We start from the raw sequence: 18,400 nt of genomic DNA, 5'->3' as shown, positions 1-18,400 counted from the left end.
AAATATGATATACAACTATATAAACTAATCACACATTGCCTCTAACTCGAATACTGTTTGATTTAATCAGTCATCCATTTGATACGAAAAATGTGAAAAAACCAACCTGAGATACTACGATAAGGTTTTTAAACGTTATAATGGTTCCACTCAAATAAAACTGCCATACATGTTAAAATATGATTAACAACTGCTGTGCTTAAATTTCATAGCTGAACTCTTGCAGGGAAGAGAATCTTAAAAGTAAGGCTTACTTATGACTCGTTAAAAAGTAATAATCGACCGTGTTTTGTCGTATCTTAAAACATCAAAGCAAAACATAAACATTAGCCACAAAAAGTGAAGAACAGAAGCTGTTTGCAAATGGCGTTTCAATTTGTGCCTGTTGAAATTTTCAGCCGACGTAGCAAAGTAACTGGACAGTTCAGGCACAGATTAATGCAGAAGGATAAATATTTACATTAAACGTATCTTTCTGCAGCTTCGAACTCTTCGATCGCTGGTGATAAATTGTTTAAATCGACCAAGAGCTAAATAAATTGCATACTTTTTCTTCCATCCTTTAGTATTATTATGCCGTTTCTGCCAACCAATATCAAAACATTATTATTACAAAACAAAGTGCTGTGAGGTGGCAGAGTCGAGAGTTATTAATTCTTAAGTCATTGACTGAAAAACTGCTTGCAAAGTAAAATGACGTGTACAGTTTAAATAAGACATTATTTTAGATGAATTATAGTGTACCTAAAACAACAACAGCGCTGTTTAGATGAACTTTATTCAGTAAACAAAGAACTGTGTAGCTCTAATGATTGTAACACAGTGTATAAATAACAACGTAAGTCTCTTGCCTTTTACACGGCTCACATATTAGAGTGTAGATCAGCGAATTGTAGCTCAGTTAACAGATTACTCTGAGAACCTAAAGACTACAGACTAAATTCTTTGACTATACTGAGTTATCATATTACAGTTAAGATCCATTGACTGTAACTCAGTCCTGATGCTACAATATAGATCAGCAGCTTAAAATTTACTTCACAAATAACTGTGAGAAACCAAATCTTTTGGTTGTAACTTAGTTCTTTTCCTACAGCACAGTTTCAAAAACAACATACAAAAGTTTAAATCCAGCAATCGTACTGCAATCCACCTATTATTCTCTAGGTCTTTCAATTGTAACTCAATCCACAGGCTAGAGTGCTATTGCACATTCTCAGACTATATTGTAACTACAGCAAAGCTTTCTTTCTCAAAACTATAACTGAACCAGCTTCCTTTAACATTAACATTTGTCATGATCACTAATATTTAATAAACGTAAATAGTTGGATATTATACTGATATGCACTCAAGAAGTCAGAATACAAGACCGAAAAGTGAGCTGGGAACTTACAAGGAGCAGGATAGAAACTCAAACCATGAATCATTTATAAGTCGAATGGTTGATTGCTCTTTGAATGTGTGGAAAAGAATTGTCACAAGAACAAGGGACGAGTTGGAAGGACCTGAAAAATTAACAAACATGTTAAACTCTGGTGAACATACTGCTACGTCTTCTGGTCATCTTGCTTTTATTGAGACAGAAAACAACATAACATCGGGAGATAAAAGGGAAAGCTTCAGTTCCATAGCAGGTGACTCAAACGCCGAAACTTTATTGCAAAGTTTTCTGGAGACAACTTCGTTCCATGGCGTTAAGTACATAGCTGATAACAAAACCAAATGGTGGCGTTGGTTCTGGATTCTGGTGGTGGCTGGATGTGCTCTGGGCAGTATTGTGTTAGGTGTTACCGTATCACTGCGAAACTACGTATCCCCAACAATGTACACTCAAATGGTGATGATGGATAATTTGACGAAGACGGATGATAAAGATATCCCTCTTTACCCAGCGGTTACTGTTTGTAACCGATCTCCATTCAAGAACAGTAAGTATACTGTTAAAACATCAGGTAGAATGCCAGTCTACTTTACCCAGTGGTTACTGTTTGTAATAGATCTCCATTCAAGAACAGTAAGTATACTGTTAAAACATCAGGTAGAATGCCAGTCTACTTTACCCAGCGGTTACTGTTTGTAACCGATCTCCATTCAAGAACAGTAAGTATACTGTTAAAACATCAGGTAGAATGCCAGTCTACTTTACCCAGTGGTTACTGTTTGAACAGTAAGTATACTGTTAAAACATCAGGTAGAATGCCAGTCTACTTTACCCAGCGGTTACTGTTTGTAATAGATCTCCATTCAAGAACAGTAAGTATACTGTTAAAACATCAGGTAGAATGCCAGTCTACTTTACCCAGTGGTTACTGTTTGTAACCGATGTCCATTCAAGAACAGTAAGTATACTCTTAAAACATCAGGTAAAATACCAGTCTACTTTACCCAGCGAGAACACGTGTTAGTGTTTTGCTATGCTATTTTTGTCAGACAACCCTGGACATTGATAACAACGTTAGTGTGTAAACTATGTCAATTTTGTAAAAAGACAACCCTGGACACTTATAATAATGTGTGTGTTTTTACTACGAGGTCTGTTCAAAAAATACGCGGACTGTTTGAATTGCGCGGCTCCAGTTGGTTCCAGGAAATCCGCTTAGTGTCGCTAGGTTTGCACAGATCAGCTGATTACGACGCCATTTCCCGATTGCAGATATCTTCATTTGTGTATTAGCTACGCGGTTTTAAGTGAAGTGCGATTTTTTCGTTTGGCGGATTTCAGAATGAATGACCTGAAGGAGCAACGACTTGCTGTGAAATTTTGTGTTAAACTTGGAAAATCTGCGACTGAAACTTTTGCTATGCTTAACACGGCTTACGGTGATGTTGCTATGAAGCGTACGGCATGTTTCAAGTGGCATGAACGTTTTAAGGATGGTCGACAGTCCATTGAAGATGATGAGCGTCCTGGACGTCCTTCCACGTCAACTGACGACCTACACGTCGACAAAATCAACACCCTGGTGCGGGCAAATCGACGTCTGACTGTCAGGGAGCTTGCTGAAGAGTGTGGGATATCAGTTGGATCTTGTTACGAGATTTTGATCAAGAAACTGAAGATGCATCGCGTTGCTGCGAAATGTGTGCCTCAGAACTCGTGAGTTTTTGGCCAAACACTCGATCACTGTTCTTCCCCACCCCCCTCACCTGACCTTCCCCCAAACTCAAAAGGCCCTAAAGGAAGAAGATTTGAGACACCTGAGATTAAGGCAAATGCGACAAAAGCTGACATTACAAAGTTTTCAACAAGTGGAAACACCGTTGGGATAAGTGTGTGAGTTGTGGAGGAGAGTACTTTGAAGGGGTCCCAGACCTGTAACTTCTAAATAAAGTACATTTTGTTTTATGACGTCAGTCCGCGTATTTTTTGAACATCCCTCGTATGTCACACCCTGGACACTTATAACAATGTCTGTGATTTAACTATGTAACTTTTGTAAGAAGACAACCCTGGACACTTATAACAATGTAACTATGTCAAGGACACTTACAATGTCTGTGTTTTAACTATGTCACTTTTATAAGAGACAACCACTGATATTTATAACAATGTTAGTGTTTTGCTGCCATTTTGTATAACAACCTGGACATTTATAATAATGTCTGTGTTTTAACTATGTCACTTTTGTAAGAAGACAACCCTGGACACTTATTACAATGTCTGTGTTTTAACTATGTCACTTTTGTAAGAGACAACCACTGGATATTTATAACAATGTTAGTGTTTTGCTATGCCATTTTTGTATGTAAGACAACCTGGACATTTATAATAATGTCTGTGTTTTAACTATGTAACTTTTGTAAGAATACAACCGTGGACATTTATAACAATGTAAGAAGACAGCCTTTGACTTTTTTACCAATGCCCGTATTTTAATAATGTCACTTTTCCAAGTAAGACAACCCTGGACATTTATAATGATGTCCATGTTTCTGAAGGTGGAAAATAAGGTTCATCTTATTATAATTAATTTAATCGTATACCTGCGTCTGGCGACAAACTATAGCCCATATTGGTACAAAATTGGTGCAGTTTGTATCTGTGAAGATATGGCTAAGCCAGGAACTAAGTAATTACTTCCCTGTTTCAGGTTCATTGTGATTTATATTGTTTTTACCACCACAATATCTGATAGACATGAAAAGCATTTAAAATGCCTTTTAACATTAATTTAGTACCAAATTTTTTGAGCAATAAAACGTTTATGATCATCGGTTCACAAATTTCTATTTATTGAGATCTGAGAGGTTTGATGTTTCCACCTCTTCCTTCCACCCGTACTGGTATTTTAGTAACACTGCTAAATGTCAAAAATGGACTAGAGTGTTGCTTTCATGTAATGCCGCCCCCAGAACTCCAGTGGCAAACAGTTTTGATACCCGTGGTGAGCAGAGCACAGATAGCCCATAGTGTAGCTTTGTGCTTAAATCCAAACAAACAAAATCCTTCATGTAATGTCGCCTCTAGCACGATAAAAACCATCTGTCAGGGCCATGTCCATTTATGTAAAACGTTTAGCACTTGCACTGGCATAAAGTTTGCTAATTTGGCGTGATAACAGTCTCACATATCACAAACAGTACCATAGAATCCAGTGTTCTCTCATATGTCCAGCGTGTTTTGACATAATAAAATCTTTTTTGAAAATACACAGCATGTATAATACACAATTTATATGTTACGTAAGTTTAGCAGCAGAAAGCTGACTGCTACACTTGTAATACATATTTATAGGTGAGATATATTAGGTTCATTTCCATTGAGTGAAGTAACAATTGATTATTGTGTAATTTTGTCTCATTTATAAGTCTGTCATAAAGTGACTGTGTTTTGTATAGTTATATAAGAAATGTGAGCGTGTGTGGAACTTTATATACATTAGTGATGACTGAATTTTGTAATGTTTGCAATTTTCGTTTTGATTTTGCTTTGTGGTACGTTAATCCACGTTGTAATTTGTTGCAGAAAAATCTTAATTTGAAAATTAGTTTTTGCTCACTCGCATCAAGGTTTTGGTGAAAGTACATTTCCTTATGTCACACACTCATAAAATACCTGTTTTAATCGATAAACCGGTCAATAACCACTGAGGTAATTTCTGAAGGTGATGTTTACCCTAGTTTCTATTGTAAGTGCAAGGACGGAAACTGTGATGTTTGTACGAAATACAGTCACGATGAGGTTTCAGTTGTATAATTAAAACGATAAAAAATTTATCCAAAAACGTAAGAACTCAATCAAAAGATCTTAAAGAAGAATAAAAAAGAAGAAGTAGTAACAATAAAATGTTTTGTTCCACTTATTGTAATAACTTTCATTGTCTTAGATCGTCCAGTGACTGATAGACTTAGGTATGATTGGTCTAGCATGAACCAATGGAAATCACAATGAATAATTAAAATACTGTTTCTACTGGATGTGCGAAGTATGTCAGGAACACGTTTAAAACCGTTATTACAATATAATTCAAGGTAAAAAATAAAATGACCCTGAGCAATACTGACCTCATTGTGTGAAGACCTCCCATCAAAACTAAAAACAACATTCTGTGGTTTCATTCCGTTTCTCCAAGGAAGAGATCAAACCCTAAACTCATGCAAGGTTTTATATGAGAAACTATATAGAAAATTTTCTCCACTTAAAGTTGCTACTAAACCGTGACAATTTATGTATTATTGACTCACGATTTTAAAGTTAAAATGCACGCTTAACGAAATAAAGTGATCCCCTTACAGTTGTTTAAAACACCATAATTTGGTGTTATGAATCACTTTTCAGTATAAGTCAGTCAGTGTTATTACATACCAAAGTAATTAAATATAAGTTTGTTTTGTTGTTTTTTAAAACGAAATACAAAGTCACACAGTTGACTATTTGTGCTATTTCCATCACGGGAAGGCCCGGCATGGTCAAGCGTGTTAAGGCGTGCGACTCGTAATCTGAGGGTCGCGGGTTCGCATCCCTCTCGCGCCAAACATGCTCGCCCTTTCAGCCGTGGGGGCGTTATACTGTGACGATCAATCACACTATTCGTTGATAAAATAGTAGCCCAAGAGTTGGCGGTGGGTGGTGATGACTAGCTACCTTCCCTCTAGTCTTACACTGCTAAATTAGGGACGGCTAGCACAGATAGCCCTCGAGTAGCTTTGTGCGAAATTTAAAACCAAAAACAAACCCATCACGGGTATCGAAACTCGGTTTCTTGCGGGCTGAGTCCGTAGACATACCACTGTGCCACTAGGGTGCTTAAATATAAGACAGAGCAGAATTACGCTATTTATTGTGTGGTGATTTATATGTTTGTGTTCTGGAATAAAGCATTATTGGGCTATTTGCTGTGTCTGCTGTAGGAAATCGAAGCCGGATTTTATCATTGTCAGTTCATAGACTTACTTTTGCCACACTAAAGGGCGTGCTGATTTAACAAAAACAGTAATTACTGTATATATTAAATAATAATATTAAAAGTACAACTAAATTGAAATTATGACATTAAAATGTGTTGTTTTAAAACAATTTGAAAATACGCTTAAAATCGATTTTCTTAAAGAATGTTCTCTTTTACAGAATATTATAATATCCATTGTAAAATCTTATAAGGATAATATATTATTTGTAACAGTGTTAGATTTCCCAAAGTATTAATGTTTTGTTGTACAGGCAGCTTCGAAAGTCAAGACATCATGTGGTTTAAAACTTTGTCTCTCTCTCTCGGCTCTCCTTTTGCATTATTAAATGCTGGAGATAAGAAGATTATTAGTCGATTACATAAGTTTGTGAAAGTAGATACGGAAAGTAAACCCTTCTACCAAAAACATATAGAAGAGATTGAGAAAAGCAAGAGTTATTCTGAGGGTAACATACAGGAACAGCTAGTGAAGAACAGCCTGAGGTAAGTACGATTCATATTACCCACTTTGTATTAGAAATGAAAGGAGTTTCGGTTTTCTAATTAAGTTAACCCTTACCTGCTCAGCTTCAATGAATCGTTCTCACTTCATTATTGACTTTTTGGATTTAAATAATAATTTTGTACCGCAATTTTACACATGAAATGAACTTGAAATGAAACACTGACTAATTAAGAGATAATTATTTCAGTTGTGAAGAGACGTTTCTTTACTGTGCCTTATCTGGCTACGTGTTTAACTGCTGTGCCATTTTCAAACCGATCATTACACAGAGTGGAGTCTGTTTCATACACATGCCTGAAAAGAGACTCACGATGTTGCAGTACCAAACGCTTAATCTATACTTTCGGTTTTCACCTATTTCTGGTAAGTTTTTCTTTGTTTTCCGGGGGTGGGGACTGTTTTACTAAAGTACATTGTCAGTTATATTTGTTATTTTAACAGTTTACCATCTTTTCACACAATTGTTATGAAAACAAAAATCTCTCTTTTACTTTTCTCACTATAATACGCTTAAAATGATTCATTCTGTTTAAGAAAGTGAGGCTAGTCAAATACGAGGACATTGTTTTACACGTGGATATTTCTACCCCTCGTGCGCAAAAATTCTGTTTGTCTGGACCAGTGCTTCTCAGTATCATTCACCCTGATGAGTTTTCACTGCAACTCACTCATCCCTGTTCTAAAAAAGACAAACGCAGTAAATTTAAATGCAAGCTTCTTTATTATGTCTTAAATATACATCAAGCTACAGCTAGAATTAATACAAAATAAAATAAACACAGACAAAAGTATTTATTAAACTACAACTAAAATAAATAATAATAACTAATGATGTTGTTACTCTTGCATTTGTTGTGTAATTCATAATAAAAAAATACGTTGGTCTTGGCTGTTGCTAAGGTGTATAACGTTTTACGTACAGAGAATACTGTTAACCCTCCAGCATAGAAAATTACGTTAGTCTAGGCTGTTGCTAAGGTAAATAATTTTTTACGTAGATGGATATTGATAATCTACAGGGTGGCCGTAAGTCCCTACCCATCCATATGCTATTATGTTACATTCAATTATATTCAATGATGAGTTGAAGGCAGCTGTTACCGCAGCATTTCGAACAATAACCCTTGCTATGTTGAGGAAATTGTCTCACAGAACATTGCAGTTGTATAAAAGGGACTTATAATCATGTGATCAAATGAGGTTCGTATGATTCCGGTCTCATCTGTCATCTTTCTCGTCAGAATGGTCGTTAATTTCGTGGCATTATTGGAAGCTTATAAACTTGGCCCGGCATGGCCAGGTGGGTTAAGACATGTGACTCGTAATCTGAGGGTCACGGGTTCACATCCCCGTTGCATCAAACATGCTCGCCTTTTAGCCGTGGGGGCGTTATAATGTTACCATCAATCCCACTATCCGTTGGTAAAAGAGTAGCCCAAGAGTTGGCGGTGGGTGGTGATGACTAGCTGCCTTCTCTCTAGTCTTACACTGCTAAATTAGAAACGGCTAGCGCAGATAGCCCTCGAGTAGCTTTGCGCGAAATTCAAAGACAAACAAACAAGCTTATAAACTTTTGGCTTATGATACTTTGTCAACATGAAATAGGCCCGGCATGGCCAGGTGGTTGGGGCACTCGACTCGCAATCTGAGGGTCCCGGTTTCGAATCTCCGTCACAACAAACATGCTCGCCCTTTCAGCCGTGGGGCATTGTAATGTAATAGTCAATCCCACTATTCGTTGGTAAAAGAGTAGCCCAAGAGTTGGCGATGGGTAATGATTACTAGCTGCCTTCTCTCTGGTCTTATACTGCTAAATTAGGGAGGGCTATCTGCGCTAGCCTTCGTGTAGCTTTGTGCAAAATTCGAACAGAACAAAAAAACAACAAGAAAAACACAACAACATCAAATCTTTGTTTTTTATCCTGTGAACGGTACCAGAACTCATGACTGACGGATGAATGCTTTGTTCTTTGATAGTTTTGGTTTCATTACCCTACTTAAACGCTCTGCTTTGCGAGTTTTCTCTTTCCTATTAAGACTCTATTTTTCCAAATGCTCTGATTTAAATTATATATCGTTCAAATATTTTATTAAATCCGTACTATTTCTTGAAAAAAACTATGACATTTTTTTCCAGCTACAAGAATAATTTGGTGATATTTCAAAGTTTAATAGTCGAGAATTCATTGTGAACCAAATGTATGGGTTTCCAATTCAACATCTCGTTCGTGACACCACGACTGATATCTGTGACGTCACGCTTCTAGGCTAGCACAAGCAAATCGTTTTCATGTTCCGTTATTCCTTATATTAGTGTGTCATTGTGTGATTCATTAAAGTGTAAATCATGGCTAGTTTAGGAAAATTCCGTAACCTTATGATTCAAAGAACTTTGGAAGTGGGAATTCTCGTCATTTTTTTACGAAATAAATGAGTTCGTGGTGTAATATTATGCAATACTTAAAATGAAATTACCTACTAGTGGCGACTATATAGGATACTCAACCTACGCAGTATTAGGGACCCACATAGGAGGCACACTAAGCCCTAATCTAGTTACGTTTGAAAGGTCTGCTAATGGACACTGGTAAACTGAGAACAATAAAGTTCTCAAGAAGACTATGATGTCAGTTATTGTTCTGTAACACTTCCTTTGAACATGCTCTGTTCTTGCTCCGTAACCAACTTATCCCTCACAATTCCGTACGGATACCGCTGTCACCTACATTTACATTTCATCTATAAGCCTTAATACAACAGTCCTCCGAGTCAAGTCAGTGGGAAATTTATGGACTTACAATGCTAAAATCTGTGGTGGGGTTCCTCGCAATGGGCAGATAGCTTATTTTGTAGTTTTGCGCCAAAACATCCGTATAACAGAAAGAGTGTTTTTGTTAATACTTATTCAAGACTGTGTTTGTTGATGTTTAGGAAGCGGGGCCTCAATATTTGGTTTGATATCAATCTGTATAATACGGTGTACTGCTTGGTGGTTTGAGGCATATTTAATAATATATCTATCTATATATCTATATCTATATACACATTAATTATATTTCTTCCAGTTAACCTGGCAGAAGAAAGAGGTATAGCTGTTATAGTTCATGACCCGCGAGAAATAGCTTCTGTAAATATTGTACCAACTACAACAGTTGTGGACTGTTGGCCTGCGATGTCTGTTGCTCTCAAATTTAAATTGCAACAGGTATGTTACAGGCAGTGTTAATTTACATTATATATGTGTAGTTTGAGACAGGAGTTGTTAACTAGTGTTTAGTTCAACTTGGGATAAGTGTTATTAGCTTGTGGTTAGTTCAACTTCAGACACTTATTGTTAGCTTGTATTTATTTTATTTTAAGACAAGAATTGTTAGCTTGTGTTTAGTTCAACTTGATACAGGTATTGTTAGCTTGTGTTTAGTTCAACTTGATACAGGTATTGTTAGCTTGTGTTTAGTTCAACCTGATACAGGTATTGTTAGCTTGTGTTTAGTTCAACTTGATACAGGTATTGTTAGCTTGTGTTTAGTTCAACTTGATACAGGTATTGTTAGCTTGTGTTTAGTTCAACTTGATACAGGTATTGTTAGCTTGTGTTTAGTTCAACTTGAAACAGGTATTGTTAGCTTGTGTTTAGTTCAACCTGATACAGGTATTGTTAGCTTGTGTTTAGTTCAACTTGATACAGGTATTGTTAGCTTGTGTTTAGTTCAACTTGATACAGGTATTGTTAGCTTGTGTTTAGTTCAACTTGATACAGGTATTGTTAGCTTGTGTTTAGTTCAACTTGATACAGGTATTGTTAGCTTGTGTTTAGTTCAACTTGATACAGGTATTGTTAGCTTGTGTTTAGTTCAACTTGATACAGGTATTGTTAGCTTGTGTTTAGTTCAACTTGATACAGGTATTGTTAGCTTGTGTTTAGTTCAACTTGATACAGGTATTGTTAGCTTGTGTTTAGTTCAACTGATACAGGTATTGTTAGCTTGTGTTTAGTTCAACTTGATACAGGTTGTTAGCTTGTGTTTAGTTCAACTTGATACAGGTATTGTTAGCTTGTGTTTAGTTCAACATACAGGTATTGTTAGCTTGTGTTTAGTTCAACTTGATACAGGTATTGTTAGCTTGTGTTTAGTTCAACTTGATACAGGTATTGTTAGCTTGTGTTTAGTTCAACCTGATACAGGTATTGTTAGCTTGTGTTTAGTTCAACCTGATACAGGTATTGTTAGCTTGTGTTTAGTTCAACCTGATACAGGTATTGTTAGCTTGTGTTTAGTTCAACTTGATACAGGTATTGTTAGCTTGTGTTTAGTTCAACCTGATACAGGTATTGTTAGCTTGTGTTTAGTTCAACTTGATACAGGTATTGTTAGCTTGTGTTTAGTTCAACTTGATACAGGTATTGTTAGCTTGTGTTTAGTTCAACCTGATACAGGTATTGTTAGCTTGTGTTTAGTTCAACCTGATACAGGTATTGTTAGCTTGTGTTTAGTTCAACTTGATACAGGTATTGTTAGCTTGTGTTTAGTTCAACTTGATACAGGTATTGTTAGCTTGTGTTTAGTTCAACTTGATACAGGTATTGTTAGCTTGTGTTTAGTTCAACCTGATACAGGTATTGTTAGCTTGTGTTTAGTTCAACTTGATACAGGTATTGTTAGCTTGTGTTTAGTTCAACTTGATACAGGTATTGTTAGCTTGTGTTTAGTTCAACCTGATACAGGTATTGTTAGCTTGTGTTTAGTTCAACTTGATACAGGTATTGTTAGCTTGTGTTTAGTTCAACCTGATACAGGTATTGTTAGCTTGTGTTTAGTTCAACCTGATACAGGTATTGTTAGCTTGTGTTTAGTTCAACCTGATACAGGTATTGTTAGCTTGTGTTTAGTTCAACTTGATACAGGTATTGTTAGCTTGTGTTTAGTTCAACTTGATACAGGTATTGTTAGCTTGTGTTTAGTTCAACTTGATACAGGTATTGTTAGCTTGTGTTTAGTTCAACTTGATACAGGTATTGTTAGCTTGTGTTTAGTTCAACTTGATACAGGTATTGTTAGCTTGTGTTTAGTTCAACTTGATACAGGTATTGTTAGCTTGTGTTTAGTTCAACTTGATACAGGTATTGTTAGCTTGTGTTTAGTTCAACTTGATACAGGTATTGTTAGCTTGTGTTTAGTTCAACTTGATACAGGTATTGTTAGCTTGTGTTTAGTTCAACTTGATACAGGTATTGTTAGCTTGTGTTTAGTTCAACTTGATACAGGTATTGTTAGCTTGTGTTTAGTTCAACTTGATACAGGTATTGTTAGCTTGTGTTTAGTTCAACTTGATACAGGTATTGTTAGCTTGTGTTTAGTTCAACTTGATACAGGTATTGTTAGCTTGTGTTTAGTTCAACTTGATACAGGTATTGTTAGCTTGTGGTCAGCTAAGCCTGAGACAAGGGTTCTTATTAAGATATTAAGTTTAAAACTTTATGGTTTCGGAATATTGAGTAGCATGTATGTTAAAAAGCGAAGAAAGGGAAAACTAAACCTAAACGTAACATATACGAGTCTACATTTAACTTGTACTTATTGTTGTTAAAATTACAATTACTTTTGTAATTACATTTTATAATTATTTCTTACTGATCAAGATTATTCGCTATTGATTATACTGCTTTCGAATTTTTAAAGGGGTAGATAAAATGAAGAAAACTTATTTATTAATTTTCTCTTTTTCCACAGATTAATTACAACGAAAAGTATCGAAAGAAAGGAAAGACATATTGTCAACAACAGAAACTACACGTATTAGACATGCCATTCACCATGAATAACTGTAAATATGATACAAATGTTGCTGCAATGCAGGAACTTTGCAATTGTACAATGGTTTGGGCACACTCATTTGGTTAGTGTTTGATGTACGCAATTCTGGTCGTTGACTATGATATGAAAAACATAATCTTAAGTTATTAACTGCAAAATTATGCTACAAAGCAGAATAACAGATAAACTTTGAGTGTTTTTACTTTCGTTGCATTTGCTTTTGTATGTATTTATGATATTTAAAAAAGACAGTTGTTTTACAAATACAATCTTCCCACATAAAATTATAACATGCCTTTAAATTATGTTTTATGTAATATAAAATTAATTTGAATAATCATGGTGTTTGAAAAGTCTGGAACCACTGGTGATTTGTAAAGTTTCTTAATTTTAACTACTTGGATGACTATAAAGCTGTCAAAGCATGAGATTGGTTTATTTTATTTTGAATTTCTTGCAAAACTTACACGAGGACTATCTACACAAACCGTCCCTAATTTAGCAACGAAAGACTACATGGAAGGCAACTACTCATCACCACCCAACCTCAACTCTGGGACTACTCTTTTACCAACAAATAGTGGGATTACCCGTCACATTATAACGCCCCCATGGCTGAAAGGGCGAGCATATTTGGTGCGACGGAGATGCGAACCCGCGACCTCCGATCACGAGTCGAGCGTCTTAACCACCTGGCCATGCCGAAGCCTCCAAACAGTCTTTGAACTTTTTCTGTTAATTCATCCATTTAAATACTACTATTTGATATTCAGATAGTACTTCATGTTATCAACATAACAGAATTTATCAGAGCTGAAAACTATTCAAAAACAGGTTTTATGTGACTTACAAAAACATAAAGAGAAACCGAGTGTTTGATCCAGAGGAATTTGAACACAACCAACACTCGAATCTCAAGGGACGAAAGAGACTTAGTACAAAATGTAGTTATTTGTTTGTGTTTTTCTTATAGCAAAGCCACCTCGGGCTATATGCTCAGCCCACCGAGGGGAATCGAACTCCTGATTTTAGCGTTGTAAATCCGCAGACACACCGCTGTACTCGCGGGTGGCGGTTATTTGTTTCTTCTTCTTCTTCCCAGTGCTGGTAATGCGATAAACAAACCTATCTTTTTTTTATCATGTCTTTATGTAACACCGATTATTCGTTCCATTATCTGTTGTGTTGCGAGTTGCGTCAGTAACTCCGTACGTCTGTTTTCTGTATTCTACGTGTTTCTTCCATAGCTGATTTCTGTGTTTGATTACAGTCAAAAGGAATCCCTACAAATTCTGTGGACCAAGAGAAATAGTGGAGTGCTACATACCAAACCGTTCCATAATATTAGGTATGTTGCTGTACTTCGTTTCATTGTTAATGGTGTTATTTTCCAATTGCTTAAGTTATAATTGTAAATCTATATAATCTTTGGTTAACACGTGTATAGTTGCGTCACTGAACTGTGTGTTTTATGATTTGTTTTTGTTTGCTTGACGTTAAGTCCAAAGCTTCACAATTGGCTATCTGTGCTCTGCCCACCACAGGTATTGAAACCCGGATTCTAGCGTTGTAAGTACGCAGACTTGCTGCTGTGCCACTGGAGGCATGTTGTGTGATAGGCATAAAAATATTTTAAAACTAATGATAGCACTATGTACCATTGTGTTATTGAAGTAAGTAAATAACAATAACAACAAGTCCATACTTCCAGCACTTTCATATAACAGAACTTTCGTTTTTATAAACTGTAGGAATAAAGCGTTGATTAAACCATATTCAGTGACGTAATGATTATCTGATATTCTTGAAAAAGAAAATGAAGATACTATTATTGAACGAAAATACTCAAACATAATTCCTTTGTTTTCACCTATCAAAATACTCAAACATAATTCCTTTGTTTTCACCTATCAAAATACTCAAAGAGAATTCCTTTATTTTCTCCTATCAAAATACTCAAACATAATTCCTTTGTTTTCACCTATCAAAATACTCAAAGAGAATTCCTTTATTTTCTCCTATCAAAATACTCAAACATAATTCCTTTGTTTTCACCTATCAAAATACTCAAAGAGAATTCCTTTATTTTCTCCTATCAAAATACTCAAAGAGAATTCCTTTGTTTTCACCTGTAAAAATTAAGAAAGTCTTAAGCATTCTAGAAAAACTTAACATGAAATAAAAATAATTTAACTCTTAATCTAATGATCGCTGAAAATGAGTCTTTACTGAAATGCACATAGTGTTTTCTCCCAGGATAAAACGACCAGAGCGTGTCCTAGCTGTTGTCGTATCAGGAGCTAAGTAAGAGTTGTAGTCAGTGCTGTTTTAAATTAAGTATAATAACTGCAAACACTACATTTTCCGAACTGGTTTCTTTCCTTGTGGTCCGCATCATGGAATGAAGGACAACTATTCCGGACCATAAATGTTGCTGATTTGGTCTTTTCTCATTGGGGAGTATAAGGGTTGCTCCGACCTAGGAGATGTACTTTCCTAGGGGATTAGTTAAACATAACGGTGGATCCGAAAGTTTGGTGTTCTGTAAAATTAGAGGATTTCAGTAAATACAATTTTGTGACCCGAACTTAGTGTTTTACATTGAGGTTTGTATATTATGTATAGTCGTGTATACAAATATATATACAAACTGCCAGAAGGGAGCGTTGATTGTGTACAATACACATGAAGGGGGGTGGGTGGGTGGGTGGGATGGTAAATAAATAAACTGAAAGAATGATAAGGTGAGATGGTTTTGTTGTAATAGAGCTCATTGTTAGGCCAGAAAGTTCACAAAAACAATCGCCAAACGCAATCAAACTAGCCAAATAGATTACTTACACAGTCAATGTATCATATTGTGTAAAAATATGACCATCACTACATTGAAGCAACCCAAACAACCCCAAAATAACGTTTCAACAACAACTTATTTTTAATATATGACATTATTACAGTATCAAAACACATGATAATTCTAGATTGTAGTATTAAGGTGCTCGGGTTTCTGATATTCACTTAGTTAATTATCATTGTACATACATAAATATATATATTTTTTGAAAAAGGTTAAAGATGTGTGAACATTTCTGTGTGAATTGTTTCTTCTAGAAAGGTTAAAGATGTGTAAACATTCCTGTGTAAATTGTTTCTTCTAGAAAGGTTAAAGATGTGTGAACATTTCTGTGTAAATTGTTTCTTCTAGAAAGGATAAAGATGTGTGAACATTTCTGTGTGAATTGTTTCTTCTAGAAAGGTTAAAAATGTGTGAACATTTCTGTGTAAATTGTTTCTTCTAGAAAGGTTAAAGATGTGTGAACATTTCTGTGTAAATTGTTTCTTCTAGAATGGTTAAAGATGTGTGAACATTCCTGTGTAAATTGCTTCTTCTAGAAAGGTTAAAGATGTGTGAACATTTCTGTGTAAATTGTTTATTCTAGAAAGGTTAAAGATGTGTGAACATTTCTGTGTAAATTGTTTCTTCTAGAATGGTTAAAGATGTGTGAACATTCCTGTGTAAATTGCTTCTTCTAGAAAGGTTAAAGATGTGTGAACATTCCTGTATGGAGTACAAGTACAGAACAGAGACTTCCTACTTGAAGCTGAGTAGATCTTTCTCTATGAAAGGGTTGCCGAGGTAAGAAGTTTTAATCATATTCTGAATATTATATTATATACTGCCATATATTTCATAATTGTAACATGTCTTATACGTTTTTTGTTTGTTTTTGTTGTTTTTTTTCAGAGAAAATGCGACAAAAATCAGTTTGGAGTACAAGACGCTTGCTTTCACTAATCTATATTACCATAGTAGTGACAAGATGTCAGTCTTTGTCAGTAAGTCAAGTCACTCTGTTGTAACGTACTGAAGTAATTTATGTTAGCCTTATTTATTTAACATGCTTTATTTCTTTCAAGTGAAAAGTGTATTTTTTTTTTTCCAGTTAAGCCTTGGTGACTTTCGTTGATATGTACGTATTGAAATGGATTGGACGTGACTTTATTATGTTTATATTACCTTGAGGATTTTTTATGAATCCTTCTTTTTTTTTATAGGAAACTATATGAAGATAATTTAGAATGATTTTATTACTAGTGATATAACTAATAATCACACTTAGATGTAAAGCTTTTTGTTTATATAAAAGAGCCATAGAGGAGACACTACCATAGAGAAAATTAATAACGACATTTAAAGTTTGATGACGGAAAGAAACGTATAAGATAACAACGAATTACATGCTTTTCCTCTACTACAGGTGAAATAGGAGGATCTATGGGGTTCATGTTAGGTGCAAGTGTAATCAGCCTATTGGAAGGTGGAATTTTCCTTGTAAATTATCTGTGGAATAAGCTTGGAATCCGGAATATTAACTTTTTTGGTTCTTCGCTGTAATCAATACATAATCCGTACTTTGATGTTTTATTTCCACACGGTTTATTAACTGTATATACATGTGTATCTCTCTCTCTCTCTCTGTGTATATATATATATATATGCTATTTAGAAGTTGGGGCTTCACAATGAACACATTTCTCATAAGATTTCATACTGGATGTTTATTGTATTAAGATACGATAGAAAAAGTACTTACAGTTTTTTATATCATTGAAATAAGTAAATTCGATTTTGGTAAAAAACAAACACAGCACTAAAGCTACTGATGAGAATTGTGAAATCATATGATTTTTGGAAGGATGCCCCCCACGTTAAATATAAATTGTACTGTAACGAAGTCATGTTAGTTTTTCTTTTAAATTCAGATGCTGGTATTAATATATAAAAACATTCACTACATATGAGGTGTGTGCTGTATACATAACAGCCTTACGAGAGAGCCTTTTACAACGAAAACTGCGCTGTAGGACTATTGACAAGACGCACGGTCGTCACATAGAGCATTACCAACGTGTATAACGTACTCAACCTTTATATTTTTTTTTTATGAATTTTGTGTTTTCTAAGGTTTGTTTGATAAAAAACAATAAAAAATACTTTTACACGTACTGAGAATGTTTATTTTTGAATTTTGCACAAAGCTACACGAGGACTATTTGCGCTAGCCTTCTCTAATTTAACAGTGTAAGACTCGATGGAAGGCAGCTAGCTAGTCACCACCAACTACCGCTAAGTGTTTTGCCAACGAATAATGGGATTGACCGTTACACTGTAACACCCCCACGGCTGAAAGGGCGAACATGTTTGGTATGATGGGGATTCCAACCCGCGACCCTCAGATTACGAGTCGAGTGCCTTAACTACCTGGCCATGTCGGGTCACTTACCGTGCTTTTACGATAGCATAAGTTATACATATTTATTGAACAACAATCTGTAAAAGAAAAAAGTGTTTAATACGTGAAAAGGGCACCAGCGAATTAAACTTACAAGCATATTGATTTGTATTAATAGAAGGAAAGTGTTTATAGTTTAATATTATTTTCGCCCACATATGAGTTATTCATTATAGGGAAAGTTGTTGATGTGACAGGTTAAACATATGAGAAGACACCTTTATTTGTCCAACCTCATTAATATTGCGCAGATAGCCTCGTTACTTTGCACCATAAAACACAAAACCAAACCAATCAGTAATACAGTTAACAAAAGAAGTTTTCAGTGTTAGACTTCTGAGGTCTTGTTTATTATCGAGTGGCTGAAGTAGT

General features: G+C 35.3%; 1 protein-coding gene across 1 annotated transcript; it reads left to right on the top strand.

Moving 5' to 3' along the window:
* Nucleotides 1-1,345: 1,345 nt before the first annotated feature.
* LOC143224002 (bile acid-sensitive ion channel-like) lies at nt 1,346-17,130 on the top strand. Its single transcript, XM_076452467.1, has 8 exons — nt 1,346-1,931; nt 6,665-6,896; nt 7,106-7,281; nt 9,984-10,123; nt 12,651-12,816; nt 16,269-16,371; nt 16,480-16,571; nt 16,994-17,130. The coding sequence occupies exons 1-8, from the start codon at nt 1,346-1,348 to the stop codon at nt 17,128-17,130; spliced, it is 1,632 nt and encodes a 543-aa protein (XP_076308582.1).
* Nucleotides 17,131-18,400: the final 1,270 nt, after the last annotated feature.

The sequence above is a fragment of the Tachypleus tridentatus genome, chromosome 8 (genome assembly GCF_004210375.1).
Source record: "Tachypleus tridentatus isolate NWPU-2018 chromosome 8, ASM421037v1, whole genome shotgun sequence".
Lineage (NCBI taxonomy): Eukaryota > Metazoa > Arthropoda > Merostomata > Xiphosura > Limulidae > Tachypleus > Tachypleus tridentatus.
This window is presented reverse-complemented; position numbering and strand designations above follow the sequence as displayed.